This window comes from Engraulis encrasicolus, chromosome 8 (genome assembly GCF_034702125.1).
Source record: "Engraulis encrasicolus isolate BLACKSEA-1 chromosome 8, IST_EnEncr_1.0, whole genome shotgun sequence".
NCBI lineage: Eukaryota > Metazoa > Chordata > Actinopteri > Clupeiformes > Engraulidae > Engraulis > Engraulis encrasicolus.
The window spans coordinates 6755193-6771327 of NC_085864.1; the positions used below are offsets into that span (position 1 = coordinate 6755193).

At 46.4% G+C, this 16135-nt stretch overlaps 1 protein-coding gene across 1 annotated transcript in view; it reads right to left on the minus strand.

The window, feature by feature from the left end:
* The window catches only part of dchs1a (dachsous cadherin-related 1a), a 262128-nt gene that overhangs the window by 19825 nt on the left and 226168 nt on the right, over positions 1–16135 (minus strand). The window contains exons 7-12 of the mRNA XM_063204897.1: positions 14963–15142; positions 14211–14487; positions 8843–9027; positions 6701–6797; positions 5754–5911; positions 250–1099 (exon numbers count right to left, since the gene is read on the minus strand). Of these exons, the coding sequence (XP_063060967.1) occupies positions 250–1099; positions 5754–5911; positions 6701–6797; positions 8843–9027; positions 14211–14487; positions 14963–15142 (1747 nt within the window). The remainder of the gene's footprint in view (positions 1–249; positions 1100–5753; positions 5912–6700; positions 6798–8842; positions 9028–14210; positions 14488–14962; positions 15143–16135) is intronic.

Here is a 16135-nt window from a genome sequence, read left to right on the forward strand (position 1 = left end):
CAGAGGCCTGATTGGGAGCATGTGAGCACAGCCTTTGGCAAGGAAAACAGAGTTTGGCTGGAGGCTTAAGAAGGGAGCGAGAGAGAGAGGGAGGGAGAGAGAGAGAGAGAGAGAGATTGCTGTCGAAGGAGACATTTTAGTTCTATGCGACTGAATGCTGAATAAGAATGTAGAACATTTGTGGTAGTCTATTAGCCGTGTTCCATTTGTGGTGCATTCTACTTTACTGGTAATGGAAGGAAGACTCACCAGTGCTGGGGTTGAGGCTGAACTTCCCTGCCGAGTCTCCGGCCTGGATACGGTAGGACACACGGCCATTCTCGCCCTGGTCGGCGTCCCGCGCCATAACGTACAGCACCACGAATCCCACCGGCTGGTCCTCCATCACACTGACCATGGACGGAGACACGAAGTCCGGCGCATTGTCGTTGTCATCCGTGATGAACACTCTCGCCGTCACAGAGCCCCAGCGGCGCTGGCTGGTGTTCAAGGGCGAGTCTGTGGCCTGCACCACCAGCACGAGGGAGGAGATGGTCTCATGGTCCAGAGGTTGGCCCAGCGAGAGCACACCGGTGTCGGGGTCGAGGTTCAGATGGCCTGGCTCTGCTGGCCACTGCTGGTGGATGGTGTAGTGGAGCTCACTGTTGGGGCCGCTTCCATCTCCATCCGAGGCCTGGAAGGTGTAGACAGGCATTCCCGGCTCTGTGCTCTCAGAGATGACAATGGTGATGGGGTCTTCGGGGAAGTGAGGCGCGTGATCGTTGCTGTCCTGTACGTCGATGTCGAGCAACACCACGTGACTGCTCGGGAGGGCTGATGTGAAATCCACGACCTCGATGTGTATCGTGTAGCGTGAGTCTCTCTCGTAGTCCAGCTCGCGTGCGAGGTAAACGTCTCCCGTGAGGCGATCCACCACAAATGTGCCGTCACGGTCGGTCCCGCCGACCACCGTGTAGGTCACTTGGCCCGACTCGGGAAGTTCCTGGGAGTCATGTGACCTGACCGAGCCAATGACGGAGCCCGGTTTGGCCCCTTCCATGGAGGTGAGGGATACGGAGCGCGAGTTGGCCTTGGCCCTGCCCTTGCTGGAACTCAGAACCTGCAAATTAGAAAGTTAGAATGTTAAGACTTCCAGAACAAAAGACTCACAATAGAGAGACATGGTCACCTTGGCAAACGTTCTACTGTTCTTTTCACAAAGCCAAAACCTCATAGATGCTACGTTCCACTCGACAGTTTGAAATAAATGCCTCTAATGCACTCAAGCCACCACAATGACTGGAAGCATTGAAAATGAAAACACATTGTGGACCGCATTCCCTCGTTATGTTTTACTTTTTTCTTTTTTTTAATCCAGAATGAAAAACAAAACTTTTTGGGGGCAGGTTTTTACAGCATTTTACAACATGCCTGCTAGCGTTAATCAGATTTAATCAGGGAGGGGGCATCACCGCCAAGAAAAATAATAAAGGATTAAAAGTAAACACAATCAGAATAGGAAATAGTCAGAGCATTCATAATAGGGGATATGGGGCACCCTCAGTCTCCAGAAAAACACCCATATTTTCTACAAAGGCCCATGAAAGGGCCAATCAGTGCAACTTCAAAGCAAACGCGTTAAGGAGACTAATATGGAAACACGCACAGAGCTCTCTCACAGATTCCCTCTCTCTATGCCTAACACGCTGTTTTAATAAAGCTCACCCCGCTATCCAAGATCAGTAATAGACTTCACAGTGACGCGAGCCCCACCGTAGTGAAAACGAAGCACTAAAAGACTGAGAGAGAGAGTGCTGCTTGGCTGCTGCCAGTAGGCCTATCGACTACTCGGAGGTCTCTCTGCTCTTCTCTTCTTCAAAGACAGCAGTTCTATTTGAAGAGGCACTTTTCTTTTTTTACTTTTTTTCTCCTCTTATTCTTTATATTGATTTCGTTCAAAAATAACAACCTGCTCCATGTGAACCTTACTCGCTGGCAAGCTCGCCGACAGTCAAAACCTGCCCGGTGCAACGTAATATGACATTGATTAATTAAGTCCACACTAAGGAGTCGATTGAAGAGCCGGGAGAGAGGGTTCCAACCTCTAAATTAACATGAGGTCACTTCCCGTTTGGTCTGGATCCTCTCGTCGTCATAAGTGGAAGCCTCAAAAAAAATCACAAAATAAAAGGTTAGGCCTACGTCTCCAGGAGATGTGTCAACACAGAGACCTCAAAACCCGCCCTCTCATTTAATCCAATTACATATTAATTATCAGCTGACGTACTTTTGGTCTTTTCTTTGGAAAGCAAGAAAGGAGAGAGTGTGGAGGGAGAATACGTTTGTTTGCTTTTTTCTTTGGGGAGAGAGAGAGAGAGAGAGAGAGAGAGAGAGAGAGAGAGAGAGAGAGAGAGAGAGAGAGAGAGAGAGAGAGGACCGATTTAAAGCTTCAGTCATTCTACTCCACAGCGGCTGCTTCCACTTTCAGGATCCCCTCCGAAAAACCAGACTTAGTGCAAGATTTACTGCGAAAGGGGGAGTGGACACTTCGTGCCTGTGTCCATGTTCATTGTTCGTGTCTAAACTACAATTGCTGTTTTTGAAATATTAACTTGATTAAAGTTCCAATGTTACAAGTGTTTCTCATGGGTGTGGTGTGTGTGAAGAGGGTGTGCTTCGCATATGTATGTGTGTGTATGTGTGTGCATGTGTGTGTGTGTGAGTGTGTGTGTGCATGCGTGCGTGTGTGTGTGTGTGTGTGTGTGTGTGTGTGCGTGGCTGTATGCGTGCGTGTGTGTGTGTGTGTGTGTGTGTGTGTGTGTGTGTGTGTGTGTGTGTGTGTGTCTGTGTGTGTGTGTGTGTGTGTGTGTGTGTGTGTGTGTGTGTGTGTGTGTGTGTGTGTGTGTGTGTGTGTGTGTGTGTGTGGTTCAAAGACAGGCGCAGGCTACTGTTTGAAGCTGAGCTGAGCTGAGCTGAAGTCATGCTGCAGTGGTAGCTACGGTACGTAGCCTATATGGGCCCCCAGCCCCCGGCCCCCGGCCCCCAGCCCCGAGTGTGGCCCAGGCTACAGCTGGCCTTTATCAGAAGCCCAGATGGGAGTGCTTCAGCCAGCAGGACCCTTGAGGACTTTCACACGCCACCACCTACTCACCAGGAGGACTGGAGGACAACAGTGGAAAGGGTTTAAAAAAAAGAAAATCAAATTAAAAGTTAAAATTTAAAAAAAAACTTTGTATAAGTGCATTACTATCCTCCATAGATTAAATTGAAAAAATCTAGGCTCTACGTGGAATTGTCTCAGCCATATGGGAAGGCCAGCAGGGCCGGGAGGACTTTCACACGCCAACACCTACTCACCAGGAGGGTAGGAGTTGGAAAATGAGAGAAACAAACAGAAATGTAAACTTAAAATGTACTATGCACTATGCGCTATGAAGCACTATGAAGATTAACTTGGAGAGTAAAGACATTAAGAGAAAAATAATTAAATGAAACTTTGAAGCTAAAGGATACTAGAACATTAAGTGTTTTTATTTCTTTGGTGACCTTTCCAGTTTGGAAGTGGAACTATGTCCGCTAGAGTCCGAAAACGTACTTGAGGTAGCAGTAATGATCCTATAATGACTGGTTCCCAAGTAAGGCCCGCTTTGAAGTTGATGAAATTGTTTTTGAAAACATTATTTTAATGGCAAAAAAACGAATTAGCGTTGCTTTCAGCTAAACATAAAACTAGATCTTGTCAGTGTTACTTTAAGCTAAACACAACGCTACATCTTTTTCCCACCACTGAGCCAATCATACACGGCTATCAATGCTATAGGGGTGTCTGTGTTGTATCTAGGTTGGGAGACAGAGGCATAGAGAGGCCAGGGTTGTCACAACTAGTCAAACAAACTAGGCAATTGCCTAGGGCCCCCAGCTGAGAGACAACCCCCCTCCCCCTAAATTCAACGACATAAAAGTGCAATGGTACTGCTATCGACATTTTTGTGAAGGGGGCCCCTTCCCAATAGTTTGCAGACAAAACAAGGGGTCCCAAGTCCCTCTTTGCGTAGGGGGCCCCCCAGACACTTTAAAACAGCCCTGAGAGAGGCTGAGCGCCAGACTGGATGCGGGGAATGGCTGGGCCAAGGCAAAGACGACTAACACCCCCCCTCAGGCAGCCAGATGAGCGCTACTCTGTGCGTGCGAGGCTCGTCAAATAATCCTTGTCATCCTTAATAAACAGAGGAGAAATAAATGAATGTTTCACATCCTGTGCTGCACGACGCAGGCGAATCGAGGACAGTGAACATCCAAACAGACTCGTATGAGGTAATGAGAATGCAGCGAATGGAACTGCAGAACGAAAAAAAAGAAACTACAGGCGGCAGATTTTCAAGCCCCATTGGAGAAGGTCTGGTCTTTTAATTGAGTAATTCCATTAAACTTGACTTATTCTATTTGCAAAGACTTCTCTCACTGATGTTTATGACCGCACTGATTCACTTGGAGTGCCCAGCCCGCCTTCAGGCTCCCCCACGAGAGAGAGAAAAAGAGACCCGGCGGAGGGAGTGTGACATGCACACACGACGCACAACCACGGACAAATCCCCACATTCGAGTGAAATCAAACGCAGAGACAGAGGCAAGGGAAGCCCTGAGAAGAAGTCAGCACTACCAGGAGATAAGTGAAAACAAAACAGGAGGGAGCACAAGATCCTTTTAATAATGCAGATGGGGAACGCTGGTTCTCATTATGTTATTGTATTATCTCATTCATCTTTATTGAATTATGAGGCATTTCGTCATTGAACTGTGTCATTAGTAATGCACTGTTTGCGGAGCTGTATTGTATCATCACTCTCTTGCATTGCATGTACTCTCTTGAACATCATGGCGTATGATCCTTATTACATTTGACTCATTCAGGTCTCTGTGACTTGCTTGTATGTTGTGACATGGGGAGGGGATGTATGGATGTATTTAGTGTGATTTCAGTGTAGTATGTCAGACAGATGTTCTGCTGAAGACAGCTCTGAGCAAAACTTGAAAAAGTGAATCTGTAGCAGCTACAGTAGAACTGAATTGAATTGTAAGAAAATAAACTAATGACAACTAATGAATAAATAACTCACTGTTATGCCCTGCTGTATGATGATTTTCCTTTTACTGTCCCACTAGATTATATCTTAGATTGTTTCCTTATTAACATATGCATCAAAGGGCACTTTGGATTCATACTCTACGTTTCTCTTTCACTGTTTTCAGGCAGACCAGAACATTGCTGGTGTCTGTGCCCACACCAGTTACGTCCGGAACTAATGTGCTTACCTGTAAACCACCCGCGTCCATACCCGGCTCGGAACTTTGCCATATCAGATAATTTGCTACTCTGTTGAACCTGCTGCAGAGAAAAACCAAGTCTTTTTGGTTCTTGAATGCTCAGACTTGATCAGGTTCGACATTAGGTGCTGGAACGGGTACCGGCACGGTTCTCAGTCGCCTGAACGCACCTTTTGAAGATGCTTGGATTGGTCCGGTATAGCAAGACTATGTGTGCATGTGTGACAGTTTCTCTGCCCAATTAGTCGATGCACTTCGCCTTTGTATTGCATAACAACACACAGCATGTTTGGCCTACATATGTCCTTTTATGATCACTTGTATTGCACATTCTATTCTATTCTATTCTATTCTACTCTATTCTATTCTATTCTATTCTATTCTATTCTATTCTACTCTATTCTATTCTATTCCAACCAAAGACAGCTCTGTGTCTGTGTTCTACTGACCTGGATGCGTAGTCCACAGCTGGAGCTCTGTGAGGGCTGGCCCCTGTCCGTGGCCGTGATGGTGAAGCTGTACTCGGCCCGGTCGGAGTGGCTGAGGGGGGAGGAAGACCGCAGCTCTCCAGTCATCGGGTTCAGGGAGAAGCGCTCCGCTCTTGGACCTGCAATGGTTGGGACGCCATAACACATCGTAGACATGGAGAAAAAGAAGACTTGAGAGTTAGTTTGTATAATGAAGAAGGTTTTTTTTAAGAAGAAGACATACTTTTTCATATTTCAAAATGTGGTCAGTAGCACAGAAAGTCACAGGAATATGCTTGAGAACTCAAACATTTATCAAGGTCAAGACATTGATATTATGAGGGGCCTTTTTTTGAAGTAGTTGTATTTCGCAAGTCAAAGAAAGTAGGTTAACACCTCACCATGCCTTTCATCTCCATCAGAAAGTTTGAATATTATTTTTTCATAAGAGCTCAAAATGCATACCGGTACATGCACTTGTAATGCCAACGGGACAGGACTAGAATAGCTCACTGCACTGCACCCATGCCCACCCCTTTCATTGGCAGCATATCAAAAACCGTCAGCTACCTTGAAATAATGTTTTTTGCAAGTCAACTGATCTGGCCTTTTTTCACACTAAAGCAGTCATTCACTCACTTATCCAAAATGTTCAAAGTCAATACAGTAGATGGGACTTTTCTAAAGGCCTACTTCATTCAACTTTCCATACGTGACCATCCAGAGAATGGAGAGACAACCATCTTATTTGAGCATTCATTTGCACTCTCACTCATCAAACATTTTCAGAGTCGCCTTCACATGGCGATGTGCTAGCTACTTCCCCAAGGACTGACCATCAGACATTTTCAAACTTTTCAAAGACACCTGGCTTTTCTTTTTTTCACTCAAAGGCTCATTCACTGACTCATGAAATTGAAGCTACTCACCTGACAACGAGTAGACAACCGTTCCATTCTCGCCCTCGTCAGGGTCCTTTGCCTGCACTGTTCCGATCAGGGCTCCAGACGACTGCCCTTCCATCACCTACAAAAGTCAATCATGCAGTAAGAACTCAAACAGCAGAAATACTAAAAAACAATAATAAAAACACACAGTTTTACTGAACACTTGCTTGAATTAGCTCTTTTTATTAGAGCAAGCAACACATTTTAACTCTAGCATAATCAGGTGTGCCCAGGAAGTCCATCATATGAATGCTGTGTTCATAGATTGACGTGGGGGCACTTTTCGTTACCATTTACATTATCTAGCTCACAGTAGTGAAAAGAATGTCAACAATGTGTAACGTGGAATGTCAGAGAAGTCACCTCAATATCTAGTAGCCTACAAATGAACATTTTTGACAGATTTTTGTTGAATTGATCGATCTGCTTTTGTGTTGTGCTCAGAGATAAACTATAGGGTCATCAAGGATTAAAATCATTACAGTAAGATACAATGAAATACAGAGTAGGTTCTTTGCCCAGGGAAGCCGATAAGAGGTAACAAATTGTCTCGGGCCCAGGGAGAGACAGAGCTCAAATTTAGCCCTCATTACATTGTATTGAGTGGGGGGCCCTTTCATATCACTTTGTCCTGGGTCCGAGCAAAGCTGGCAGCAGCCCTGCCTAAGACCTGCACTAAGTGTATCATTTCTGATGAGTTACAAACCAAGGGCAAAGTTACTTTACCTGGGTGTCACTGCATGAGCGCGGTGAAACAGAGAAGCACCGCATGCATATTAATATAAAAAATAATCGCTTTAGCGCACACTAATCACCATGTCAACAGAGAGAACCACTGATGCGCATTAATGAAACCCCTTCAACTCGTATCTCTGACGCACCGCATGAAGATTTAAACTCTGAAGTGTTTGCTTGACGTGTTGAAAGCCGCGGTAGCAGATTGGATTCCTACTGTTAGATCCTGAGACGAAAGTGTGGTATTGCAATTAGCTACGAACACAATGTGGTGCTGACAACGAAGACTAGGCTAGCATACTAACAGAGAGCAACATGCAGCAGGCTAAGGCGTATGTGTGTGTGGGGGGGGGGGGGGGGGGGGTGTGTGTGGTGTGTGTGTGTGTGAGAGAGAGAGAGAGAGAGAGGGAGCAGCATCAGGTAAGACAGCGAGGGGGGGGTAGAGAGAGAGAGTGAGAGCATCATGCTCAGGTAAGAAAGAAAGAGAGGGAACGGGGAAAGAAAGAGATGGAGAGTGAGTGTGAGAGAGAGAGGCAAGCAGCAGGCTCAGGTAAGAAGGTGTGTGTGTGTGTGAGAGAGAGAGAGAGAGAGAGAGAGAGAGGGGAAGCTGTATCAGGTGAGGTTGATCTTTGAGGTTATCCGTCTTGCTCAGTGCTGCTCTGCTCATCAATCATTCTGTGTGATCTTCAATGGAAGCCAGATAGCAGGTGAACACACACACACATTCAACATGCATACACACAGAGAGAAACACACCCACCCACACATTACACTCGTGTACACACACATACGCATGCACACACACATACACACACGTGTGCACACACACACACACACACACACACACACACACACACACACACACACACACACACACACACACACACACACACACACACACACACACACACACACACACACACACACACACACCCCCCTCACACCCCACCCCTCACACACACACACACATACGTACATCCAAACTACACCGAATCACACAAACAACCATCCACTACCCCCCACCCCCCACCCCTCTCACACACACACACACACACACACACACACACACACACACACACACACACACACACACACACACACACACACACACACACACACACACACACACACACACACGCACGAACGCATGTCAGTCATTCCACCTCCCAGTCTCCCGAAGGTCATACACACCTGCATGTGTTAGTCTCTACTGGGATGCCATTAGGAGAAGGCGGGGCCGTTATCTTACACACACACACACACACACACACACACACACACACACACACACACACACACACACACACACACACACACACACACACACACACACACACACACACACACACACACACACACACACACACACACACACACACACACACACACCTGTATGAGGATGTCCCTGCCCTGGCTGTGTGAGAAGGCGGGTGCGTTGTCGTTCTCGTCCAGGACGGTGATGAAGGCGGTGCCCGTGGCGCTGCGGGACGGTGTGCCCCCATCATGCACCACCACCACCAGCTGGTAGCTCGACTGGTGCTCACGGTCCAGCGCCACGCGGGTACTGATCTCACCTGTGGGGGGATGGAGGGGGGTGGGGATGGGGAGAGGGAGAGAGAGAAATGATGAGTATAGGGAAGGCCCTATCGTACTGATCTTACCTGGAGAGAGGGAGGGAGAGAGAGAGAGAGAGAGAGAGAGAGAGAGAGAGAGAGAGAGAGAGAGAGAGAGAGAGAGAGAGAGAGAGAGAGAGAGAGAGAGAGAGAGAGAGAGAGAGAGAGAGAGAGCAATTATAGGGAAGGCCCCTAGTACTGCTTTCACCTGGAGTGGGAGACAGACAGACAGACAGACAGACAGACAGACAGACAGACAGACAGACAGACAGACAGACAGACAGACAGACAGACAGACAGACAGACAGACAGATAGACAGACAGACAGACAGATAGATAGATAGACAGGTAGACAGAGACACAAAGAAATGATAAGAAGAAGGAGATATGGGAGGATTAAGATATGACAGCGAGAATAAAATCGTAACAAGCAGACAAGGAGACAGGACAGGATTTAAACTGCAACAAAGGAAACTGATAACAAGGACACCGGCAGGATTATATTGTGCCTGAGACAGAAAATACAGACAGAAAAAATACAGGAGCGGGGATTTAAAAGTTTACTGCGCCACTGAACAAGAATGGAGAGAGACTGCTACTTCTTTCGTGCTTTCCTTTATGCTGGCGAGTTGATAACCTGCAAGCATGGCGAACCACGAGTTTGAACAAACTGATAAAAAAGTGAATTTTTCTACTACCCAATTGTTCTTGTTCTCTCTCTTTCTCTATCAATCTCTACTTTCTCCGTCTCGCTCTCTCTCTCGTTCAATCCTCTGTGATTTGCTGCCTAGAAGTTGTTAGTTGTAGGGTATGTGTGAGCGTATACACATGCGTGCATGTCCCCTCTTCTGGTTTTGATATTGTCACTTTTTTCTACATTTTTAATCATAGTTCAATGTAACTCCATTGATATTGCTTGAAATCTGAAACATAACCCCCCTTCTGGTTTTCTGACAAATCACACCCTGTATGTATGTGTGTGTGGGTATGAGTGTGCATGTGTATGTTTACGCATGTGTGTGTGTGTGTGTGTGTGTGTGTGTGTGTGTGTGTGTGTGTGTGTGTGTGTGTGTGTGTGTGTGTGTGTGTGTGTGTGTGTGTGTGAGTGTGTGTGTGAGTGTGTGTGTGTGTGTGTGTGTGTGTGTGTGTGTGTGTGTGTGTGTGTGTGTGTGTGTGTGTGTGTGTGTGTGTGTGTGTGTGTGTGTGTGTGTGTGAGAGAGAGAGAGAGAGAGAGAGAGAGAGAGAGCGGAGGGGGTGATTTCCTGCATGGCCGCAGCAGGTAGCGATGATTTGAAATGGCTGGAAGTGGCATCACTGCACTGCACCGGCATCCAGCCCAGTTGATATCATAGCAAGCGTGACAAATAAGGCCTGAAAGGACTGGCAGAGGGGTGCAGAGAGAGAGAGAGAGAGAAAGAGAGAGAGAGAGAGATGGAGAGAGAGAGATATGGGTGGGTGAAAGAAGAGGAAGTTGAGAGAGATAGGATAGAGAGGAAGATGGAGAGAAAGAAAGACCGAAAGCAAAACTGGACACAGAGAGATTGCGAGAGAGTAAGAGTGAGCAAAAGAGAGAGAGAGAGAGAGAGAGAGAGAGAGAGAGAGAGAGAGAGAGACAGAGAGAAAGGGAGAGAGAGAGAGAGAGAGAGAGAGAGAGAGAGAGAGAGAGAGAGAGAGAGAGAGAGAGAGAGAGAGAGAGAGAGAGAGAGAGATAGAGAGAGAGAAAAACAGAGAAAAAGAGAGAAAGAGGAAGAGAGAGAAAGAGAAAGAGAGAGCGAGAGCGAGCAAGAGAGAGAAAGAGTTAGGTGCTACTGAGCTACAGAGGGAAGGCTGGGCATTGGGGCATGTGAATGGGAAGGGAAGGAGAGGTGGCAGTGCAGTGGGCATGAAATATGACCAGCTTTGATTGGATCCCCCAGATGGCAGCCACAGCTGTGTGGGTCACACTCATACGTGACCTGCTCCCCTGAGCAGCGCGGCACATCCTTCACTGCCACCTGAGCTCCACATTAAAGCTCCAACACCATCTCAGTGCCACCTGCACATCACCAGCACCACCACAAACAACAGACACCACACTGTAAAAAATATCCTTAATGTACTGTAAGTTGTAATGTAATGCCAGGAAAATAATTGAGGATCCATCACATGTTCTGTACCCACAATATGAGCTGCTACCCTCTGGCAGGCGATTCAGAGTACCAGCTAAAAACAAGAAAAGGTTTTTGAATAGGTATAGGTTTTCTTTTGTCCCTGTTTCTGTTAACCTACTGAACGCAGGTCATTAACAACTACCATCCTGTAATGCCATGTATGTGGGTGGTGGGCTGTGGTGGATATGCACTTGAGTCTCTCTATGGGGGCAGTTATGTATATATGTATGTATGTATGTGTGTGTTTATTGTTGTTTTTGTTTTGTTTTTTTGGCGTCATGTGTATCGGTGTTGTGTGTATGTGGCAGCTATGTATGTCCAAGACAAATTTCCTTCGGGACTATTAAAATAATCTTGAATCTTGAATCTTGAAGTTGAAAGAATCTTTGAATTTCTGCTTTGTGTTCAAAGCTCCACACAACTTACATTAAGGATTTAAATTAACTTGGAATTCTGAGGAAGCTGGTAAACGTTCAAGTTTCAAGTTGATTTCAAGTTAAACCATGCAGATATTTTTTTCACAGTGCATCAGCATACGCTGCAGTCTCAACACCATTCCACCCCATTGCCACCAGAGAACCATCAAAGACTGACATTACAGTGCCAACACTACCCCTCTTCTACCTGAGTACCATCGGAAACCATTCCCAACACCATCCCTCATTGCCATCCGCACCATCAAATACTGTTACCATCACTTCATCCTTATAAACAACTACCACCTGGAACTCATATCCCCTGAGTAGCACAAGAACCCAGCATCTATCTGATTATCACAATCCAAAACCCGAGAGGTGGTCAGACTCATAAGTCTCCTCACGCCCAGAGCAGCCCAAACCCCTAGAGTAGGACCGGAGATAATGCAGGTGGAATGTAAAATAGATTTGGTAGAACCAAACCCCTCCACTTCACTCTTCTGCATCGCACTGCACTGCACTGTTCTGTAGCACCCCATGCCATTCACACCTAGCACCTGCACCCAAAACTGAGAGGTGCTTGAGGCAATAAATAGGGAGGTTCAAAGGATAGAATTGAGAAAAGAGAGAGAGAGAGAGAGAGAGAGAGAGAGAGAGAGAGAGAGAGAGAGAGAGAGAGAGATAGAGAGAGAGAGAGAGAGAGAGAGAGAGAGAGAGAGAGAGAGAGAGAGAGAGAGAGAGACCCAAGTGATGAAGGTCGATGGTAATAGTGATAAGGGGGAAAAGATTAAAGAATATCAGAAGGCAAAAAAGTTGATGAAACAACAAAAAAGTAAATGAATAGAGAGACATAGAGGCAGTGCCAGAGAGAGAAAGAGAGAGAATGACAGGTGGCAAGGAGTGCAGAGAGAGAGAGAGACTGACAGAGTGAGTGACGGAGGGAAAAAAGTGTGAAAGTGAACACCTGAAGGCAGAAAGAAAGAGTCAAACTATTCTGAGTGAGAAGAGAGCATGTGAGTGACAGACGTCAAAATGAGGAAATTGTGTGGGAGAGATGGGGGGTGACTGAGAAAGTGAAGGTGACAGGGACGTATGGAGAGAGAGTGAAAAATAGAGAAAGAGAGAGAGTGAAATATGGAGAAAAAGAGGTAGAGAGAGGGTAAAGTAGAGAGAATGAGAGAGGGAGAAAGAGGGGGAGAGGGAGAGGGAGAGGGAAATAGAGAGAGGGGGGGAGAGAGAAATAGAAAGAAAGTGAAGGGGGAGAATGACATAGAGAGAAAGAGTGGGAGAGAGTAAAATAGAGAGAAAGAGAGAGGGGGGAGAGAGAGAAAGAGAGAAACAGAGAGAGTCCATGCATATACATATATGCATTTATGCATGAATGTTTTAGATGTGTGAAAGGAAGTGTGACAAGGAAAGAGGGATAGAGAGAGAGAGAGGGGAGACGGAGAGAGAATGAGCAAAAGAGAACAGAGGGAGAAGGAGATGAAGAGGGATGTCGATAAGTGTGTTGGGTGGGTGGATGAACGTGACTGTGACACAGAGAGAGAGAGAGCGTGCAAGAGAGAGAGAGCGTGCAAGAGAGAGAGAGGAGATAGAAGGATAGAGGAATCGATGGTTAGAAGGATAGAAGGATAGAGGGATGAGGATGAGTGTGCATGCTGTGTGCTGACTGCACCCATGGCAGTGCGGTAAGCTGTCATATCCAGCTCATTGATTCGCCATAAGTGAGCGCTGACACCTTGGCACACACACACACACACACACACACACACACACACACACACACACACACACACACACACACACACACACACACACACACACACACACACACACACACACACACACACACACACACACACACACACACACACACACACACACACACACACACTAAGTGAGCACTGACACCTTGTCGAATGAGGCATGAGACCTCCACTGAGGGACTGTGTGACATGAATTTAGATGCCGGCACACACACGCACGCAGGCAGGCACGCACGCACGCACGCAGGCACGCACGCACGCACGCACGCACGCACGCACGCACGCACGCACACACGCACACACGCACACACGCACACACAGTCACCTTCTGGCACTGGTACACAGCATCTACTGTATCAAACTGGAACATGGCCTTTAGACACGCAAACACGCATGGCTCATATCTCCCTCCAGCAGATATGGAATCATACAGAGTTGTATATTTATGTATCTGATATTTTTCAATGTCAGCGCCGGGTGATCGTCTTTGACCATATGCATGCAAATTCTCTTATCTATACACACATATGCACATAAAAAGCCACACATACGGAGACACTGATATGCAGTATAACTGTCTCTATTGGGTACACACAGACATACAAAGACAGACAGACAGACAGACAGACAGACAGACAGACAGACAGACAGACACACACACACACACACACACACACACACACACACACACACACACACACACACACACACACACACACACACACACACCGTCTCACAAAAGGGACACACAGAGACTCTCTCTATCTTTCTGTCTCTCTGTCTCTGTCTGTCTCTCTCTCTCTCCTCACCTGTCTGGGAGTTGATGTAGAAGTTGCGGTCCGAGTGCAGTAGCCGGTAGCTGAGCCTGCTGTTGAGGCCGGCGTCGCGGTCGGAGGCGCCGATCCGGCCAAAGCCACTGCCCACGGGCAGGTTCTCCCGCACAGCCAGGAAGGCACGCTCCTGCGACAGACGCGGCGCGTTGTCATTCTCATCCGTCACGGAGACGCGCACCGTGGCACTGCCAGTCTTCTTCAGGTGCCCGTGGCCCGAGGTGGCCAGGACCGTCAGCAGGTACATCTCCTTGGCCTAGATAGATAGATAGATAAGTAGATAGATAGATAGATAGATAGATAGATAGATAGATAGATAGATAGATAGATAGATAGATAGATAGATAGATAGATAGATAGATAGATAGATAGATAGATAGATAGATAGATAGATAGATAGATAGATAGATCGATCGATCGATCGATCGATCGATCGATCGATCGATAGATAGATAGATAGATAGATAGATAGATAGATAGATAGATAGATAGATAGATAGATAGATAGATAGATAGACAGATAGATAGATAGATAGACAGATAGATAGATTCCTTTATTGTCCCCAAGGGGAAATTAGTTTTCACCATCCATTATCAATCAATCAATCCTACAAGCTGTATCTATATGTATAAATAACTGTAAGCTTCGGATGAAAGCGTCAGCTAAGTGTAATGTAATGCAAAGCAGTGTAATGTAATGCAGTGTAATGTAATGCAATGGAAAGTCAGACCTCGCGGTCCAGTGAGCTCTTGACGAAGAGCCAGCCACTGTCGGGTGCGATGCCGAATCCCGCCGCGTCCCCATCCGGGTGCAGGTGGTAGGCCAGTGGTGGAGAGGAGGAGGAGCCTGAGGAGGACCCGGAGGTGGAGCTGGCACTGCTGGTACCGGAGTCGCGACTGAGGGCACGCACCTGCAGAGTAAAGCAATGCAGTGTTCATTTTGATTAGTCTATTTGACGTCTTCTAGAGCATAGGTGTCAAACATACGGTCCGGAGGCGACCCGCCAGCCGGCCCAAGATAAAATAAACTAAGTATGTCAAAATAAAAGTAAATCTGACAAAAGTATAAACTAACTATGTCAAACTAAATAAACTAAGTATGTCAAAATAAAAGTAAATTCTTACAAAGTTGTTGCAGGTGTCTGAGATTTCAGGTTTCAATGTTTGAGATACATTTGCATTGCTTGTTCACCACTGCACCGTCAATTCCCTTGATATACTATACCCATTGTCATCCACCTGTATGTGGCCCCTGATCCGAAATGAAAGCGAGTTGGACACCCCTGGGGTGTATTTGGTACTTGTTAAGTGTTGAGTTAACACTGCTTTTTACGGCGTAGAGTAGCAATCAAGGAGAGAAGAGTAGAATGGGTAGAGATTATTAACCCATTTTGGCCTAAGCCCTTTTTGGGCAAAGGTGCTTTCTGTCAATTCAAACCTAAATATCTCAACCTCCGAAGCATATAAATCATGAAATAAGTTGCATTTAAAAGCTAGGGCCCTAATTTTGCATTAGAATGTGCTCATTCCGCTCTAACATACCCACATTGTTAATAAAAAACTCAAATCTCAAGAGCCTGCATACAACGAATATGTCACTCCTGCCTAAAATTGACTAATGCACACGGTACATACATTGACTTGGCTTCTTACAGTATTGTTTCCAAGCACATAGCTTGAATGGCAAATGGAATGGATTTATACAGAATAGTGCCTTTTCACTTCTTCGAGCACTCCAAGCGCTTTACATTGTATGTCTCTCATTCACCCATTCACACTCACATTCACGCACTGTGGGCAGTGGCTGCCAAGCACGGTACCACCTTGTCACAACGGGCAACTTGGGGTGAACGGTGAAGTACATTGCTCAAGGACACATTGATGGGGTCAGGCAGAGCGGAAGT